Raw genomic sequence first — 17,173 nt, 5'->3', positions numbered from 1 at the left:
TGGCGCCTTTTTTGTATACATGCAAAACTACTAATTATTGTTATTTGTTTAAAGTGTGAAATGGATTAAAAGAGGGTGGAGGATAAAACAGTATTTAAAAAAAAGTAATTGTAGAGCAGAACAAAATGAGGGGAGGAAAGTAAGATAGGTAAGCTAAAGGAACAAATTGGAGGGAAAGAAGAGGGGAAAAAATTATCTTTTGAATCTAAACTTTCCTCTGAATCGCTCTTGAATATTTATTTTTGCTAGAATTAGCTCTTAAGTAGAGTTATAATTGTTAATTGAATAATTTCCGGATCCTGGCTTTAAAAGTCAAGATAAAAACCAAAAAAGTACTGTTATTCTAAACCCTGCAATATACCCAAATCTAGGTTTTGTTTTAAATTTTGTTCAGAATTTCACTTTAGGCTCTGTTTTTGAATATTCAAACAATACATGGCGTCCAAGATCTTTGGGTGGGTTGGCGCCTAATAGAGCATTTATATGCATGTATTAATTATGAATTTTAATAATATAGTTGTTATATTGTCATTACAAGAGAAATAGAATGTAATCACTAAAGCAGGAATATTCTAGTGAAATTTGATCTGATCAGTATAGATGAAGTCGAGAAAAATTTGGGCAGTTGAAGGAGAGGGAAAGAAAAAAAGATTATTTTTATGGACAACAATATTCAGTATTTTGGGAATATTGAGAAACACCTTGGTTAATTGTGCGACAATTACTCCAACAAGTATGTTTGTGACGCAGAACATGATTAATACAAGTTCAAGCTTTTGTTGGGAATACTCAGGAAAAACAATGTACCTTCCCATAACATCTACTTTTAGTACAGGTTGGGATAACACTCTACTAATCCAATTCGATTTGTCCAAGTACTCTAAGAACATTCGTAGTTCTAGTACAACCTCTTACCTTTCTTTGAAAACTTACTGTGATTCATATAATTGTGTATGTAATGCGAAATCACTTGTTTTAAAGTTTGTAAAGATTTGTGAAGATTTGTGTTCCATGAATACAAGTACAGCCAAAGACCCTTCAACAGTTGTCTCAATTCTTGAGACAACTGATTACGCTTCTCAAGACATGCAAACATCTCCAGCCACTATTACTATTAGAACTGATTATATTTTTAAGTACAGTGGATTGACAGATATCGCTGATACCTGCAACTTTAAGTACTTTACTTTGGGAATAGTTAATGTTGGGAACTGTAATGCATGGGTGCATGTAAACTCATGGACGATTGATGGTATATAATTGAATATTTTTTTTACAGTAATATAAACGAGACTAGTTTAATTCAAATATTAAGTTAATTTTAACAAAAACTACCTAAAATTGTTTAATATACTAAAACCTTTTCTTTTTTGTTCTCCTAATATCAGGCCACTAATTTGGCAACCCTGAATATTATACATACAGCATAAATATAAGGAACCAAATGCCACAAAAATGCTTCTAATAATAATTCTGTTGTTTTTGAATACCTGAAAAATCTCAAAATATCTCATTTCTAATGCATTCCACTAGCATAACTTCACGAATCCTATCAATCTGAGCTACATCAAAATCGAAAGATCTTCCTTCAGAAAGACATTCGGCAAACATACATGTGAAAACCCCACAGTCGGAGCCATTATTCTGTTGAGGAACCGGTTCTGAAAAGTTCGTAAAATGTTTTAACCGACCTGGAAACTCTTGCTTTTTCTTATCCAAATACTCATCTTGGATATACCTGCTCATGTTCTGAAAAAATATGGCTGACATCTTTCTGCAGCCCAAATGGTCTTGAAATTTCCCGCCCAAAGAATCTATATATTGGATATATCCAAGCTTAAAATTCACTACGCCCAAAGTCCAATGCACATTATTAACATTAATAGGTAGTAGAACAAGATCATATTCAAATAAATCAATCTTTTTTCTTTGTGTCCATCTGGAGACGTTCTTGTAACAGTACCCATTTTCCCCTCCATTTTGATTGTTTGTTAATTTGGTGTAAAAAAAAGAGTTCCAAAGCCATACCCTTAACTTAAGGCCTTTGGAGACTTGGCGATCATTCCTTTCCTGGAGCATTGAAAAATAAAAATTGATTAATTCATCATTAAGCCATTGTTGCGACCTTAGACATTGAACCAGTCCAATACTTAATTCAATGTTACTTCTATTATTAACTGCAATAATCACCTCTTTATTCTTTGAACCATATAGGCAATCTTTAGCCTTGTTTAATTCACCCTCAGAGCACTCTACTGGATATTTGTATTTGACTACCCCAGGTGATACTAATATTTGATCTCCTTTTAACTCTTGTTCTTCAAACTGTCCATCATCCAAACCATATACTAGCTTTTTGAATTCTCTTCTTTTATTTTCAAGATTTCTTTCGCATAAAGCAAGGCTATTTAAGTGATTCCCAAGGACTTCCAGATGAGTATTATTTTTGGATATTTTTTTGATAAACTGCAATGATCGTTTTAAAAGACCATCATCAGACTCACTATTCTCACAGTAAATTACCCTGTGTTTATTTTTAATCTCCTGATATTTATTCATTATAATGCATGTCTTATCATTCGAGGTCAAACTATTATCTGAACTTATAATATTACTACTGGACTTTTCATTTATAAAATATTTGTTTGTGTGTATCTTGTCTGGTGAAAACTTATCTCTTACTAAAGTCTGAAAATTTGTAATTCCAAAAAGATTCTCCTTTCTTCTTTGAATTGGACTTGGTATTCTTTCAGAGTAATATGGCCCGTGATTTAAAGATAGATACTGTGACAGAATATGGCTGTTACTCATTATTTTCAATGGCAAATTACCATTGTAGCTTCTTCTTCTTCTCATTTAGAAGAACAAAAAATACATAATCCTGTTGATCTGGTCTTTAATTTATTTTTGTAGTTATCAAATCTCTTAGAACAAGCTAAAGCTGAACTTTACATTTCCAATCCCACATATCACAAATTATTCTTCCTTTAGATTCAGACTTTACTGTTAACGAAATTAACTTGTTAGCAAACTAAACAAAAGAAAAGCTTTCTTCTATTTTACAGAGATTACCAACATTGATTATAGACTCCCTGGCTGATTATAATTCAAACAGGAGAAAAAGCAAGAAAATATGGAAACCGTAAAAATAGCCTTATTGATCCACCCAGACCTTTAGACCAAGTCTCAAACAGAGTTAAAACAGAAAAAACTGCTTTCAGTTTTGAAATTTCTGAGAGAAAATTATATATCTCCTCCCTTTTTCGCTTTCTTCCTCTCCTTAATATATATAAAATAATATAAATATATATTGTTGAATATTTACGCGCCATTTCCTTCCATTATACTTATTGGTAAAGGAAAAATGTTAGTTGAGAAAGCACAAATTGAAAAGAAGCACTAGAACCAAATAAGTAACAAGTATTTACCTAAAATTAATTTTCTAAAGAAAGAATTACGAGAGAAAAGCAACCACACATAAAATTTGCAAAGCAAAGAGGTAGAACAAGAAAAATAAAGAAGATTCTGGGAATTTTGTTTTAGCTTGAACATAGCTCTAATCTCAATTCATCTAATCATTTATCTAAACAACCTAGTTAAAAATCACATATTATCTCATGTACTAGTTTTTTTTTTTTTTCTTTAAAAATTTATTTAATAATAATTATGAGGGAATGAGCGCCAAAATAATAGACATCAAGTATTTGAATCTATGCGTCTAAAGAATATCTACATGTGCTTTAGATTTAAAATGGACAATAACCCCCATAGTAATAAATTAAATGTAATAGGTACATAATATTTAATAGAAATAATATAAATTTGTATATTAATATATACAAGATAAAGTGTACAAATTGAGAATAAAAATACATACAACCTCCACTATTTGGGCAAGATAAAAATAAAGTACAAGTCCAATATACTTATTTTATTTTTTTTTTTTTGCAGTAATTTTAATTTATTATAGTAGTGAGATTAATAATAAAAAATGTCATCAGGCGTGAAGATTCACCAAGAATGCATCGATGCTTTTCAGAAGCAGAAGATCCGCAAACAACACAGGTATTTACTTTATAAGATGGATAGTACCTATGAGAATATAATCTTATTCAAGGCTTCAGGACCAGAGGAAACATATGAAGATTTTCTTGCATCTATCCCAGAAGCTGAATGTTTTTATGCCACAATTGATCTTCCAGACCCAAATGGTCAAAACCCAAAACTCATTTTCTTAATGTATACACCAGAAAACGCTAAGGTCAAAGATCGCATGGTCTTTGCCTCATCAAAGGATGGTTTTGTTAAGAAACTTGAAGGTGTTCATGGAAAGCTCTTACAGGCTTCTGAGAGATCAGACTTGGACTACGAGCTTGTTACTAACCAATACTTTTAATCCAGTTTCTAGGACGGTGCCCTGGCCATCTCCTACTGAAATTTAAGAGGAAAATTAGAGGCAAGATAAGCAATGAGATATCTTTCTATGGTTTCGGTTCTCTGTAAAGAAAGGGAAAGAGGCTTGACGAGTTTTAGTTGCTTTAGCATGTTTAACTCGTTCCGATTTTGTGGATATAAACAGAGAACAAATTGTCTTGAAGGGAGTGAATTATTTTTATAGTGGATGTATAGAAGCTAAATCGGATGTTTCTAATGCAGTTCTTTGATCCTCTTTAATGAATGATTTCAGAGATAAAAAGTCAGACTCTATTTCTTAATTTTGTAAATTTGATTCGATTATCCACTAATTCCTATTTGGATTTTGAACAACTTTCTTTAAAGGTACGCTACATTTCATATTGAGATAAACGGCAAGTGTTTTTGTTTCTGCTACTTTGCATATATATACTTATCTTCCACCCCTTTGAAGTATGTTTGCATATGTGAAAATTGCAAACAGATTTCTCCCATTGATCTTGTTCAAACAGACGTTCAAGAATAAAGCTAAGAGGTGGGAATGGGGTGGTGCTTTTTAGGAAGCGAGCCCCTGTCTAGGGCTGTATACCGGCATCGCATGCACTGCACATGCACAATAACCGCAATGTGGACAGAACATAATAGGGTAGGGCACGACGGTACAAGTGATTGGCCGAAAGGTCTGTTAGAAGCATAATTACTATTTAAAGAAAAAGAAACTAGTTACAAAAATTTTTCTTTATTGTGCTGAAATTTATCTACACTTATTTTTTTCTTACTATTGTATGTTTGGTTGTTTTTGTTTATTACTTTTTGGTCGCTGGTTACCCACATATTACTAAAGTGCGAACATACGTGTTTGGGCGCGCAAAAAATGTAACAAAATTAAATGCATGTCGCAATTACTGAGTGGGACACAAATTTTTATAAAATAAGGAAACTATGGAGGAGGAAGAGGTTGAGCTATTGAGTGAATTTTTTAAGTCTAAAAGTATAGGAATAGGTTTGAAAAGACGAAAATGTTGGGAGATGTTGGTGGATGAGCTAGTGAAATTTGGAAATTGCAATTATTTTGAATACATGAAAACATTGAGAGTATTTGGGATAATTAATAGACTGGAAAGAGACTCTAATATCTTGTTTAGGGATACGAGTAGTCCGTTTTTAAACGATAAATCAATACTAAAGTGGTCAGAGTATATTGAAAAAGATGAACAAAGTAATCTAATTGGAAAAAAATCGAATCAAGAAATTATGGAATCTAGTATGGAAATAATAAAGGCAAGATTGGCCGGGGATTATTACAGAAGTGAACTATTGGATATCATATATGCTCCAAACGAGCCTGACTATTCAGACTATCTTAATTTGGACCAGCTTAATAATGGCCAAGATCATAATATAAAGAACAAACAAAATCCAAAAGAAACAAGAAATATGTTCACAACAGGATTAAGTGAGTTGGAAAAGAGCAACCCAGAAATTTATGAAAAGCAAATTAATAAAGAGAACTTCAACAACTCAAATTCAAAAGGAGTCAACTTACTGAGTTGTATGGGGAGAAATCTTAATAAAGGTTCAACTACTATCGGTAGTCAGAATACTGAGGCTGAAAGAATACTAGCTTGCCTGCAAGGTAAAGTGAAGATGGAACATATAGAGTGGGTTTTAAGTATAAGGACTGAACCAAAGAATTTTATTTCGGAAAAAGATGTTATTGGACTAGAGTCGATCAAGAAAATGTTGAGAGTTAAAATCATAAATCCAATACAACGCCCCGATTTACATATTGGTTTACATTCTGCTCCAAGAGGAATCCTCCTTTTTGGCCCTCCTGGTACTGGAAAGACTATGCTAGCCAAATGGATAGCAAGTGAGTGCAAGGCATCATTTTATGATGTGTCTCCCGGAAGTATAATGAGTAAATTTTATGGAGAAACTGAAAACATTATCAAAGCTCTTTTTATGATTTCTGAGTACTCATCACCATCTATTATATTTATTGATGAAATTGACAGCATTTTTAGCAAGAGAACGAGTAAGGATGATGATAATAGTATTAGGCTCAAGAACCAATTTCTCCAAATGATTGATGGTGTACAGAGTGATTTGTCTAAGATTGTTGTTGTAATTGGAGCTACAAATAGGCCAGATATGTTGGATGATGCAGCATTGAGAAGATTAACTAAGAGAGTATTGGTACCTTTACCAGATTTGGAATGTAGGCTTGAACAAATTAAATATATTCTAGAAAAAAATACTCAAGGAGGATGTCAAATAACTCACGATCAATTAAAATCTATTGCAATAGAAACTGATGGCTGGAATGGAAGTGATATTAAGAATCTGTGTATAAAGGCTGCAGAATTTTCATATGATGAGACTATTGAAAAGTATAATGGCATCCATAATGTTCCAAATAGAGAAGCATTTAGGCCAATTACTATACAAGATTTCAATTTATCATTGAAGCTAGTCAAACCCAGTTATTCATCCGAAAATGACCAAAATATGGACATCATTAAGTGGTCGAATTTATTTGGAGTTGTTTAAGTCATTGTTTTCTAACCCATTTTAAACTCACCTTTTCACACTTTCTCTCCCATCATTTCTCCAAGATAAGATAAAAAAAAAAAAAGAAGTAACCTTGTACATAATTGGAGGCCGATATTCCCTTATTTACTCAGGATCTCAAAATATAAACGCACTAGAACTCCTTAGATTAATCATAAAAGATTAAAAAGGAAACAACATAGCCAATCTATAAAGATTCCTTCTAATATTCTAGTATTCAAACTAAAATTAGTTACTTAGTAAAAACTCTTTCTTCTCAAGTAGTCTTATTGTAAATACAAAATCTTAGCAAAAAGAAAAATAGACAAGTCATTCTAAAAAAATAGGTATTTAGTTAAGTTAATAAAATATAATTCTTATATCATACTTTACTATTTCTTTTGGCAAAGACTTAAATGAAAAAAAGAAAGGTTAGGAGCTGATTAGATAACTTAGTGTTGTTGTCTGTTTCTGCCATAACCTCTACCTTGGTTACCTTCTGATCTACTTGGACGATCCATAGTCTTCTTTGTATGTGTTGCTGGGAAAACTGATGCAGGTAAATCCAAATAACGACGGAGATATTCAACTCCTTCATCTGTTAATAAATAATAGTTATGTTGCCACGTAAATTTCTCAGTTACAACTTCCTTAGAAAGCAAGGATCTCATTGTTAACATAACCTGGAGATTTGGAATATCCAATTCAGAATGTCTTGGATCATTTGGATTCTTGTGTACTACAATAGCACCCTCCTTGAATAAGTAAGAATATATGGCTCTTTGGTTCTTTTTTGAAACCAAAGACGCTCTAGAACCACATACAGCATAAGATGACATCCTGAATCTTAATTATTTTTTTATTTATAATGAATGGAAAAAAATAGTCTTTTTAAAGCTTTTTCAAACTACCTCTTAACAATATTAACTTTATTTGTTGCTCAATTTGAAAATAGGCAAATTTATATATATTTTAATATGTATGTGTATTAAAGTTAGGCCAGGCAAATGCCCGCCATGAGACAGAATAGTTATTTATTTCAAATTAAACTATTTTAGACACGTTAACCTATTTAAAATTATAAGTAATTTATTAATAATTGATTATTACTTATTTTTTTAAAAAAAAATTATATTTAATAATATACTCATATTATAATATTGAGACAATTTGTGGCGCCAACTGTCTCGCGCCTACTTTTTATTTTTTTTGAAAAACTTGGCAAATCTGGATGTTTTAGGTGGTTTAGTGACAACAGGTGGAGGCACACTTTCAAGATTAGGATTGCTAATGTAATCACTTGGAATCAATTGCTTAAAGCCATACCCATATGGCGTTTTTCCATCGTATTGCGAGTAGTAGTAATGAACAGGGGTTAGCTCAAAATCTGGCACATTGGTATAGTATGGCATATTGGGAATACTACCGAATAAAATGAATTCCACAGCCATTCTCCATCCATTGTCAGTAAATCCTTTGGATGTGTCTACAACAAACCACTTAGTTCGGTTATCTATTTGAGGGGGTAGGTAGCAGAGTCCAAGTAAACTAGCAAACTCTGCTGGTTGTTTAGGCCATGAATCGTACCCTGACCCAAATGTGTTAAATATAATGCAGAATCTGCAATCAGAAAGCTGCTGATTATATAGTAGTGATCTTATCTCATTATTAATTTCATCGAAAATAAGTTTATCATTTTGTAGAAGATTTACTACGTATACTATTGCTCTTAATTTTATAATGGATAACATTACTGGTAAGAGGTTATTGATAAATGCAATATGCCCAGAGGTATCCCAAACTAGTAGTACTTTCTTCAGATACATAATTCTTTCAAAATTGAAGCTTTCTGTTGGTTCAAATTTAGGACTTTCATCGAATCCCCCAAGTAGAGACGAATATAATAAAGTCGTTTTTCCAGATCCTGTCATACCTGTAAATATTATGTTTATTCCAGCCTTGCTGATTGATCTTGAAAGGTTGAACATTTTCTGTTTGATTTTTTCTCTGATAAGCTAATTTGATGACCCAGGTTTTCTTTCAATCAACTACTGTGAACTTTTGTATAGAGTGATCTTTTTGTTATTGCCCTTGATATTTGTAATGTCATTAATTTGTTAATGAACTGGATTGCTTCTTATTTTTGTGGTTCTAGCTTAACTATTCTAGTTACTTTCTGACTTTCTCTTGGACCCACTTACTTTTTTTTGTTCAATTGCTTATTATTCAATTGAATAATGCAATGTCTACATATATATCTCATTATTTGCCTAGAAACCTTTAATCTCACAATACATGCAAACACTTTCTCTCCCTTAAAAAAATCAAGGTTGGCGCCATTTCTTATATAGATCTCTGAAATATTTGCATGCTATTATTAAATAATAAAATATTATTAGTTTAATCATAGCTTCTCTAAAAATATGCTGTAAGAAGATGATTATTATTTAAGTTACTATAAACCCTAAACATTTTTATTTAAAAAAATTGAATCACTAACTTAAAAAAGAAGAAATTTTTTTTTTTTTAGCTCACTCTTTGTTTCTACAAAATTCTACTGCTTATACCTATAATACTAAAGATCCTTAATACATAAAAATTAGTTTTAAATACAAACAACTGACATTGTAACAAAATTGATATTTTTTTTACTACTAACTTCTCGTTGGACCTTTTTCCTTTTTTCATTTTTTCCACTCATGTTTTTGGATGCGTTTCCCGCCAAAGACATGACGGGTATCGTGCTGCATGCTTTTTGGCGGTTGTTATTAAAAGATTAAAAAATGTGTCAAAGTGCTAAAAAAACAATTAGTAAAAAAAAAGTCGAGTACGGGAAGATTCAAAGATCTTGTTTTATTAATAATTAACTTTATTTTGAAGAATACACTTTTCGTAGATTATTAACTATAAATAAAATTTGCATTCTTGTTTGAAAGATTTAGAAAATTTTGCCTTCTCAATAAGAAATTTGCAAGTTGAGTTTGATCTTTTTTTAGAATTTAAGTATTTTTCACACTTTTGTTAAAAAATGGAAAATGAAACTAATGTTAGACTTGCTGAAGAAAAGGCTATTAGGGAGGCAGAATTTATTGCTGCATCTGAAAGCATAAAGTTAACCCAGGAGCTTTCCTTAAGATTAGGAGCTTCAGAACCTAATTCAAAGAATTCCTCCAGAAGCCCCTCTATTTCTGATATTCAAAAAAATAATGATAATGATGAGCAACAAATATGTCAGCCATATCAAATTGATCAGACAAACAGTGAAGATGAAAATGAAAATAAAAATGAAAATGTGAACGAAAATGAAAATGAGAAGGAATATAAAGAAGAAAATTTAGATGAAGAACAAGACAAATTTCCCAAGGAAGGTGAAAATATTGAAAAAAGTTTATCAAAAGATGAAATTGGCTTACAAATTTCTAATACTATAGAGCCAATTATTGAGATCAAAGAAAATGAATATGAGTCTCAGTTTACTAAGCAAGAGTCAAAGCTCATTTTAAATGAATTTAGACATGACTCTTTAAGCTTTAAGAAAGAACAAGAAGAAACCAATGGGCATTCTAATGATTCTGAAATTACTATTTTGAAAGAACCTGAAAATCAAGATCTCGAAAATAATCAACATTCTAGTGATGAAATATTGCTCATAAATAGCCAAAAGTCTGTTGAGATTCAAGGATGTAATCACAAATTGCATGAGATTTCAGATTATACCAAATCTGGTATATCTATAATTCTTGAATTCCAAAAATCTATCATTGACAATTGCAAAAATACCAATTCTGTTAACACACAACTCAAAAAGTCTAGTTTGGATTACTTTGACTCCCTACACTCAAAACTTATCAATTTAGCTGGATTTCACAGCCCTGATGAATGTTCAATTTGCAAGGATTTTAGACATCAGGATGTCCCATTACTTAACTAATAATTTGGACCATATAATTAATATATTTATTAAAAATTATTTATTTTTCAATAATATTATTTCTTGTTTTTCTCCAAAATTAACGAAAAGTCTATTAATCTTAAATGTTAATTATTAGATTATGAAGACTTTTCAAAGTTTAACATCGCACTTAGTCCCATTGAATTCAGTAATTCAAGACTAAATTTGAATTTAATATCTTTGGGAAACTGATTAGACTAGTTTCGATTAATTAATTCACAACTCAATGAAAAACATATATTCTTTATGACTAAAGTCAATATTATTAATTAATCACTAAGTAGAATCATAAACACAAAGATGTATATCATTTCGGATAGAACAAATTTGGGATTTTTACACCATTCTTGACGAAATGCCAACAATTACGTGTCAATATATGCATGTATGCATGCATGCGTTTCGTTCAATACCGGTATAGAACTAAGATTTTTATTAATAAGTTTAATAACAATTTCAGCATGAATAATATATAGAAAACTGAATGTTACAATTTTTTCAAAATATGTGTCCATTAAAATAAAAAGTAAAGATTTTTGATAGGTTACGTTGTATATATTTTAGATTAAGTAAATTTGGAAACACATCCAAATGGAAATTAGAATCCCTTACACATTTCATCAGTATAATATGCACCAATACCTTTTAGCATATCATTTATTGTTCAAATAAAAACTTGTGATTATTGCTTATTTCATCCAACAGATTCGTTTCAACAAGAGGAGGTGCAAACTCTGTAGATTCTAAATCATTTTTGATTTGAGAAGAAGAAACTCCAAGATGCACAGCTTTGGCAGAACTTGTAATTTCTTTTCTAATGTTATTCATAATCTCATTCGAAGCTGAAGATCCTGTTGGTTTTAGCTTTACTCCTGATTTAATTTCCTCCAGCAACCTTGGCATTAAACCCTTGCTTGATGTAGTATTTTCCTTGACGTCTTTTTTCTTGCAACTGTCTTGCTCGTACTTTCCCCTAATACTTGATACTAAAGATGATGGCTCTAACATCTGAGGAGATGAAGAATTTGAATGTTTTTTAATGACAGGAACTCCCTTCAAATCACCAGATTTATCAGAAATTGAATATGCTAAGGAATTCATATTCAAATCAGAACTTTGAGGGTATAATCTTTGAAGAATTTCTCGGCGTCTATCATCTAAAAATGATGAATGTTTTCTGGTCGTTATTGAACCATTCAAAGATGATAAAGATGGTTGAGAAGTGGAAGAGGTCATTGAAGTTGATGAAAAAGAAGCCCTATCAGGGTTTTGTTCAAGACTTTTAATGTCTTGATATTCAATTCTCTTTGGAGAAGAGGAAACTGAAGAAATTCTCGTGTTTTTGTTTCTAATAATGTTACTATTCTTTTCAGCAGATTGAGAAACTTTAAAATTCCCTTGAGTAAATTGGCTCTTTTCGTACTTATCTTCGGTTTCAAAAGTTGAATCATTCGGATATACTATTTTAGCTGTATACCAGCAAAAGTATCGAATCTTTTCGCTTGGACTAACCTCATGAAATCCACTATTCTTACTCATCTTTTTAACTTGGGCCAATAATAACTCTTTAGAACCTTTTCTTAACTTTCTTCTTAAATAATAAGTACAGCTTCTATACATCATTGATCCGTTACCACCAATAAAATAGCCAGACAAAATATCGTGATTCAAATTCAAAACAGTGGCTTTTGGATTAAGATTTGGATCACTTTGTTTAATCAAAGCTGAAACCTCATTATTATAAATTTTATCCAACTCCTCAATAGTTGTTACTGGATAAAACAAGTTGGTACTTTCAACAAACCAAGGAGTGTTAATAGCAAAGTCAATAGAAGAACCATCATACCATTCCTTATTATCTGTAGAATTGTTTTCGGTAGATTCAGTGAACTCACTGCTATCATGTTGAATAATGTTTGTACTATTATTAGTAGACTTTTCATTAATATCTGAATATTTGATAACTTCTTTAATCCCAGCATAGTAGAAAAAAATTAATGATTGTCTTAAAGGTAATTGAAAGCCTTTTTGGCAAATCTTTGAGAAATCCAAAACTATTTCTAGATCTTTAGCCTTGTATTTATTAGTTAAAATTGATGAAACGTAGTAATTATGAAGATCTTTCCAAAAATCAAAGCAAGATTCCAAAATTGTATATGAAGCTCTTAGAAATAATAACTGTTTTCTTGATGATTTGTCCAAATTTAAATACTTTGTTTGTAATTGTAAAGAATCAATACTGCGTAAATGTTGAGTATCCAATAAATAATTAAAGACTTTTTGGAAATAATATGAGCTTAGGTTAACAAATATTCCAGCATCATTAAGCATTACTGAATATAGCAAGAGCATTCTATAAGCTTGTATAAGCCAAAAAGGATCAAGAGGACTTTCTTTTTCAAAATTAGTTTCAAATTCCAAAGTTGCACTCCTTAATAAATTATTGGAATAAGTCAAAATATCTCTTCTTCCAATCTTTTTTGGGAATAGTGAAATTATTGAATTAATATTATTTTGTTCTAATTCAAGCTTAATATCATTTGGACTAAAATCAAGTGAGGATTTATTTAAATTCGGACCATCTTGTTTCAAATACTTTGTCTGAGACTCTTTATCCAGATTTAAAAAGCAATCTTCAATTTTGTCGCAACTTTGTATTAACCTTGTATATAAACTTGTTAATATTGTAGGTAACTTAGCATTCTTTGCATTATTTGGATGAGCACGGATATTTCTTTTCCCTATTGAATCCTTAGTTTTGAGCTCTTTATTTTCTACAAAGTTAAAAAGTTCACTAATATTTGATAAATAAGGGCATGAATAACCAAGAATTCTATCTCTCAAGAAAGATGCAATTAATCTTGGGCATTTCAACTTGTTATATTGAAGATTCTCTCCTGAGCTGAAACTTAAAGCTAGGCCCATCATGCTTCTCTGAAAATGTTGCCCTTCAAGACATGTTTTAACTTTGTGAGAATTTTTCTCATCTATTTTTGTAATTTCCTTTATAATATCAGGAATTACATTGTTTGTACATTCTATTAAATTTAATGATCTTGGAGAGAATATAAGACCTTCCGTAATAGCCAATCTACTTATATCGGATGTCACATAATTCAATCTGACGAAATTAATTAATATTATATACAATGTAAGTAACTTGCATTTTTTTAATAGAGATTCAAAGACTGTCTCAATATATTTTAACATTTAAACAATTTATCACTTTAAAGTACCAATAAATTAAAAAAGTTTCTGACGATAAATTGATATTTATTTGCTCTTTCTTTTATATTGTTTTAAGTGACTATTTGAATTTTCAGTTATCTGGATGACTTAACTTTTATAATATCAAATACGTAGATAAGGCATCATTGAGCAATTAATAACCCTTGTTAAACAAAACAAAAATAGCAATACAGTGTAAGTCTGAATTTGACTGCTCAAAAAGTTCTTGAGATTCACCTCCGGAAAAGTTTTAAAATTTTTTTGAATAACCCCTTGTCTTAATTTTACTAAAGAACGCTCAGGTTTGACAATTTATATATATTCTGCCCAGGGCGCCTAATGCATGTACTTATATATAAATTTAAGTAATAAAAATAAATATATTATTTATATTATTACTATTTATCATTATGATTATTACTATTATATATATATTGTATGTATTTTTTACTGATACCATTTATGTAATTGATTTATTATTAATTTCAATTTGATTAGCCACATATTAGTATTAATATTACAATTAATTGATCATCTATTTGATTTTAAATAGTTTTGCGGAATATATGAAAGTCTTGTTTTAGTCAAATAAACTTTTTCCCGTCATTTAATACCAAATAAACTTCTCATGTTAAAAATTTGTTTTTTTGTAATTCGATATCCATTATTCCAAAGATATTTGAAAACTCATTTATTATTTTGCAAAAATCATTATTGGTAGACTGTTCTTATTTAATTTTCACTTTTAAACAATACCTGAAGTAAATAGTAACCAATCATATTTATTCTTTAATATTAAAAATGAGAATCACAAATATAGCATTGTTTTTTTAATCCTTCAAAACTCTGCTAGATTTTATCGATTATATTCTGTATTTAATATAATAGGCACTTTTTTTTTAATAATTGCAAATTATGACTGCATGTAATCAACGGTATGTAACCACTTTATGTGGAAAGCAAATTATTACTATTTCGATTTAATACCGGTGTTTGCATGCATTACTTTTTTGCGTGGAAAGGAAATATATTGAAAATAAATTATTTCATTAATTTGAAACCCTCACCTGAGTATATATATTTATCTATCTATATATTTATTACTATTATTAGTTTATTATTTGTATAATTAGTAAAAATATAGTGATAAAAAAAAAGAGATTATTTATTTCTAACAATACTGATTTTCTGAATCAGAAGTTTAATTTAAACTACTCAATATATTGATTAATGAGATTATTCCAGTTTTCTTCATCTTCAAGCTCCTCATTATTATCCTCATCTGCTTCTTGTAAATCTTCAGTTTCTGTCTTCTTTTTAATATTAGCGTTAATATTACCTTTATCATCAATAGAAATGTTTTGGTCATAAGATTGGATTAGAACAAAATTATCAGAACGTTCTTCTTCCTCTTCCAAATTTGAAAAGTGCTGATAAATATTTTCCCTGGCCTTTGATTTAGTTATTCCAGGAGGCAATTTATTGGTGTCATCAATGAATCCAAAGCTTAAGCTGTGAGCACAAGCTTCCTCAATAACAGCAACACCCATACTCCTTCTGAATTTATATCTTGCAGTTATAGAATGAGCAACACAGTACCTTATCATGGAAACTGGTTCAACTCTAAATACTGAATATTGAATAACATCTGAAACCCTGTCAACTTTAAAAACTGCTTTTTTTTTAACTCCTGAGCGAATTAATAATTCATTCGCATAAATCATAAATCTTATTGATCTAACAAGTACAAAAAGTTTTTCAATATAGTCAGGACGTTTGTGTGCCTCTAATTCATGGAATTTTTGAGTCATTCTAAAGAAAGTTTCTGATGCAAAAGTATGCCCAGAAACTGCCCCAATAAATCTTTTATTTGAATAAATACTAGATATCTTATTTGAATATTCAGAAAATAACTGTTTATTCTTCCTATCATTAACTTCATTATTATCTAAGCATTTCTTAGCTCTTGCACAAATTGCATTAGCATTTGGTACAATCTGATCATCACTCCATAAATTTATTGCTTGTATACATAAATAATCCTTAAATAATACATCGGAGCCTACTGAATAAAGAGATGCTCCAATAAGATCTTGCAAAGAATAGCTTGCCAAAATACCATTAATAAATGGCTTTATACCAGTATACATACAGTGTACTTGTTCCAAATAAAATGCACTTGGAATTTCTATAATATTTACTGCATAGCTATACACTCTCTCCAATGGATCTACTGGCATTTGTGGCAAATCTTTATCTCCAACTAATATTGGCATTCTCTCTTTTGCTGAAAGTAAATATCTCCAACGCCTCCATACCCAATAAATATATTTTCTTTTAAACTTTCTTGCCCTACCTCGTCGTTCATGCAAATAACTCTTTTGAACTGGAATGTGAGTTTTCAAGTTGTTAACATACATCTGAATTGTCACATGCATATCATCATTATTTAATCCATATCTTAAAGCCCCCACCTGTTTATTTCGCCTTTTCACATAAAGCCAATTTTTTACTTTCATTCTTCCATATAGTAAAGATGTTGAAGTTTGAGGGTGTCTGGGTACCAAATTTTCATAGAGACTTGCTGTGTACCTTTCATTAGCAGTATTTCCTGTGCTTTGTGAACTTTTTTTTGCTCCACCTTTGGAATTGTTAGGTGCACAGTTTATTGTTTTTACTTGGTACCCATAGAAAACAATCACAAGAAGTGAAATCAATGTCACCTTATTATAAGGTATTTTTAAATTCATTGCTTCCAATTATCTTTATAAATGAGATAAGTTACCAAAAAAATCATTGAATTGTTGACTTTTTCATCAATTATTGATGTTTTCCTCAATAGTTAAATTTTAACTTTTAGACATTTGTGATTTCCCGCCAACTATGCAAGCAAAATTTTTAATAAATTACATGCAATGAATGAGATAGTAAATAAATCAAAATAGACACGTAATAAAATTAATATATTATTTAAATAAATAATTTAGGTAAATTTATGTTTTAAGAAACGTAAATTACTTAAAATAT

General features: G+C 30.3%; 9 protein-coding genes across 9 annotated transcripts; 4 read left to right on the top strand and 5 right to left on the bottom strand.

Moving 5' to 3' along the window:
* Positions 1–600: 600 nt before the first annotated feature.
* cubi_01968 (uncharacterized protein) lies at positions 601–1,260 on the top strand (the record flags this gene model as incomplete). The annotated part of the gene is made up of 1 exon (XM_029018980.1): positions 601–1,260. The coding sequence occupies one exon, from the start codon at positions 601–603 to the stop codon at positions 1,258–1,260; it is 660 nt and encodes a 219-aa protein (XP_028876454.1).
* Positions 1,261–1,500: 240 nt separating this feature from the next.
* cubi_01967 (ULP1 like chllamydin domain-containing protease) lies at positions 1,501–2,811 on the bottom strand (the record flags this gene model as incomplete). Its single annotated transcript, XM_029018979.1, has 1 exon — positions 1,501–2,811. The coding sequence occupies one exon, from the start codon at positions 2,809–2,811 to the stop codon at positions 1,501–1,503; it is 1,311 nt and encodes a 436-aa protein (XP_028876453.1).
* Positions 2,812–3,991: 1,180 nt separating this feature from the next.
* Positions 3,992–4,396, top strand: cubi_01966 (actin depolymerizing factor-related protein; the record flags this gene model as incomplete). Its single annotated transcript, XM_029018978.1, has 1 exon — positions 3,992–4,396. The coding sequence occupies one exon, from the start codon at positions 3,992–3,994 to the stop codon at positions 4,394–4,396; it is 405 nt and encodes a 134-aa protein (XP_028876452.1).
* A 959-nt stretch (positions 4,397–5,355) lies between these two features.
* Positions 5,356–6,966, top strand: cubi_01965 (uncharacterized protein; the record flags this gene model as incomplete). The annotated part of the gene is made up of 1 exon (XM_029018977.1): positions 5,356–6,966. One exon carries the CDS (start codon positions 5,356–5,358, stop codon positions 6,964–6,966), a length of 1,611 nt encoding a protein of 536 aa, XP_028876451.1.
* Positions 6,967–7,418: 452 nt separating this feature from the next.
* On the bottom strand, positions 7,419–7,805 carry cubi_01964 (40s ribosomal protein S10; the record flags this gene model as incomplete). Its single annotated transcript, XM_029018976.1, has 1 exon — positions 7,419–7,805. The coding sequence occupies one exon, from the start codon at positions 7,803–7,805 to the stop codon at positions 7,419–7,421; it is 387 nt and encodes a 128-aa protein (XP_028876450.1).
* Positions 7,806–8,159: 354 nt separating this feature from the next.
* Positions 8,160–8,954, bottom strand: cubi_01963 (ARF like small GTPase; the record flags this gene model as incomplete). The annotated part of the gene is made up of 1 exon (XM_029018975.1): positions 8,160–8,954. One exon carries the CDS (start codon positions 8,952–8,954, stop codon positions 8,160–8,162), a length of 795 nt encoding a protein of 264 aa, XP_028876449.1.
* Positions 8,955–9,994: 1,040 nt separating this feature from the next.
* Positions 9,995–10,897, top strand: cubi_01962 (uncharacterized protein; the record flags this gene model as incomplete). Its single annotated transcript, XM_029018974.1, has 1 exon — positions 9,995–10,897. The coding sequence occupies one exon, from the start codon at positions 9,995–9,997 to the stop codon at positions 10,895–10,897; it is 903 nt and encodes a 300-aa protein (XP_028876448.1).
* A 678-nt stretch (positions 10,898–11,575) lies between these two features.
* Positions 11,576–14,128, bottom strand: cubi_01961 (uncharacterized protein; the record flags this gene model as incomplete). Its single annotated transcript, XM_029018973.1, has 1 exon — positions 11,576–14,128. The coding sequence occupies one exon, from the start codon at positions 14,126–14,128 to the stop codon at positions 11,576–11,578; it is 2,553 nt and encodes an 850-aa protein (XP_028876447.1).
* A 1,229-nt stretch (positions 14,129–15,357) lies between these two features.
* cubi_01960 (uncharacterized protein) lies at positions 15,358–16,896 on the bottom strand (the record flags this gene model as incomplete). The annotated part of the gene is made up of 1 exon (XM_029018972.1): positions 15,358–16,896. The coding sequence occupies one exon, from the start codon at positions 16,894–16,896 to the stop codon at positions 15,358–15,360; it is 1,539 nt and encodes a 512-aa protein (XP_028876446.1).
* Positions 16,897–17,173: the final 277 nt, after the last annotated feature.

Source organism: Cryptosporidium ubiquitum (genome assembly GCF_001865345.1).
Source record: "Cryptosporidium ubiquitum isolate 39726 chromosome Unknown contig_12, whole genome shotgun sequence".
Taxonomy (NCBI): domain Eukaryota; phylum Apicomplexa; class Conoidasida; order Eucoccidiorida; family Cryptosporidiidae; genus Cryptosporidium; species Cryptosporidium ubiquitum.
The sequence above is the reverse complement of the archived record's forward strand: the minus strand, read 5'-3'. Positions and strand labels throughout refer to the sequence as shown.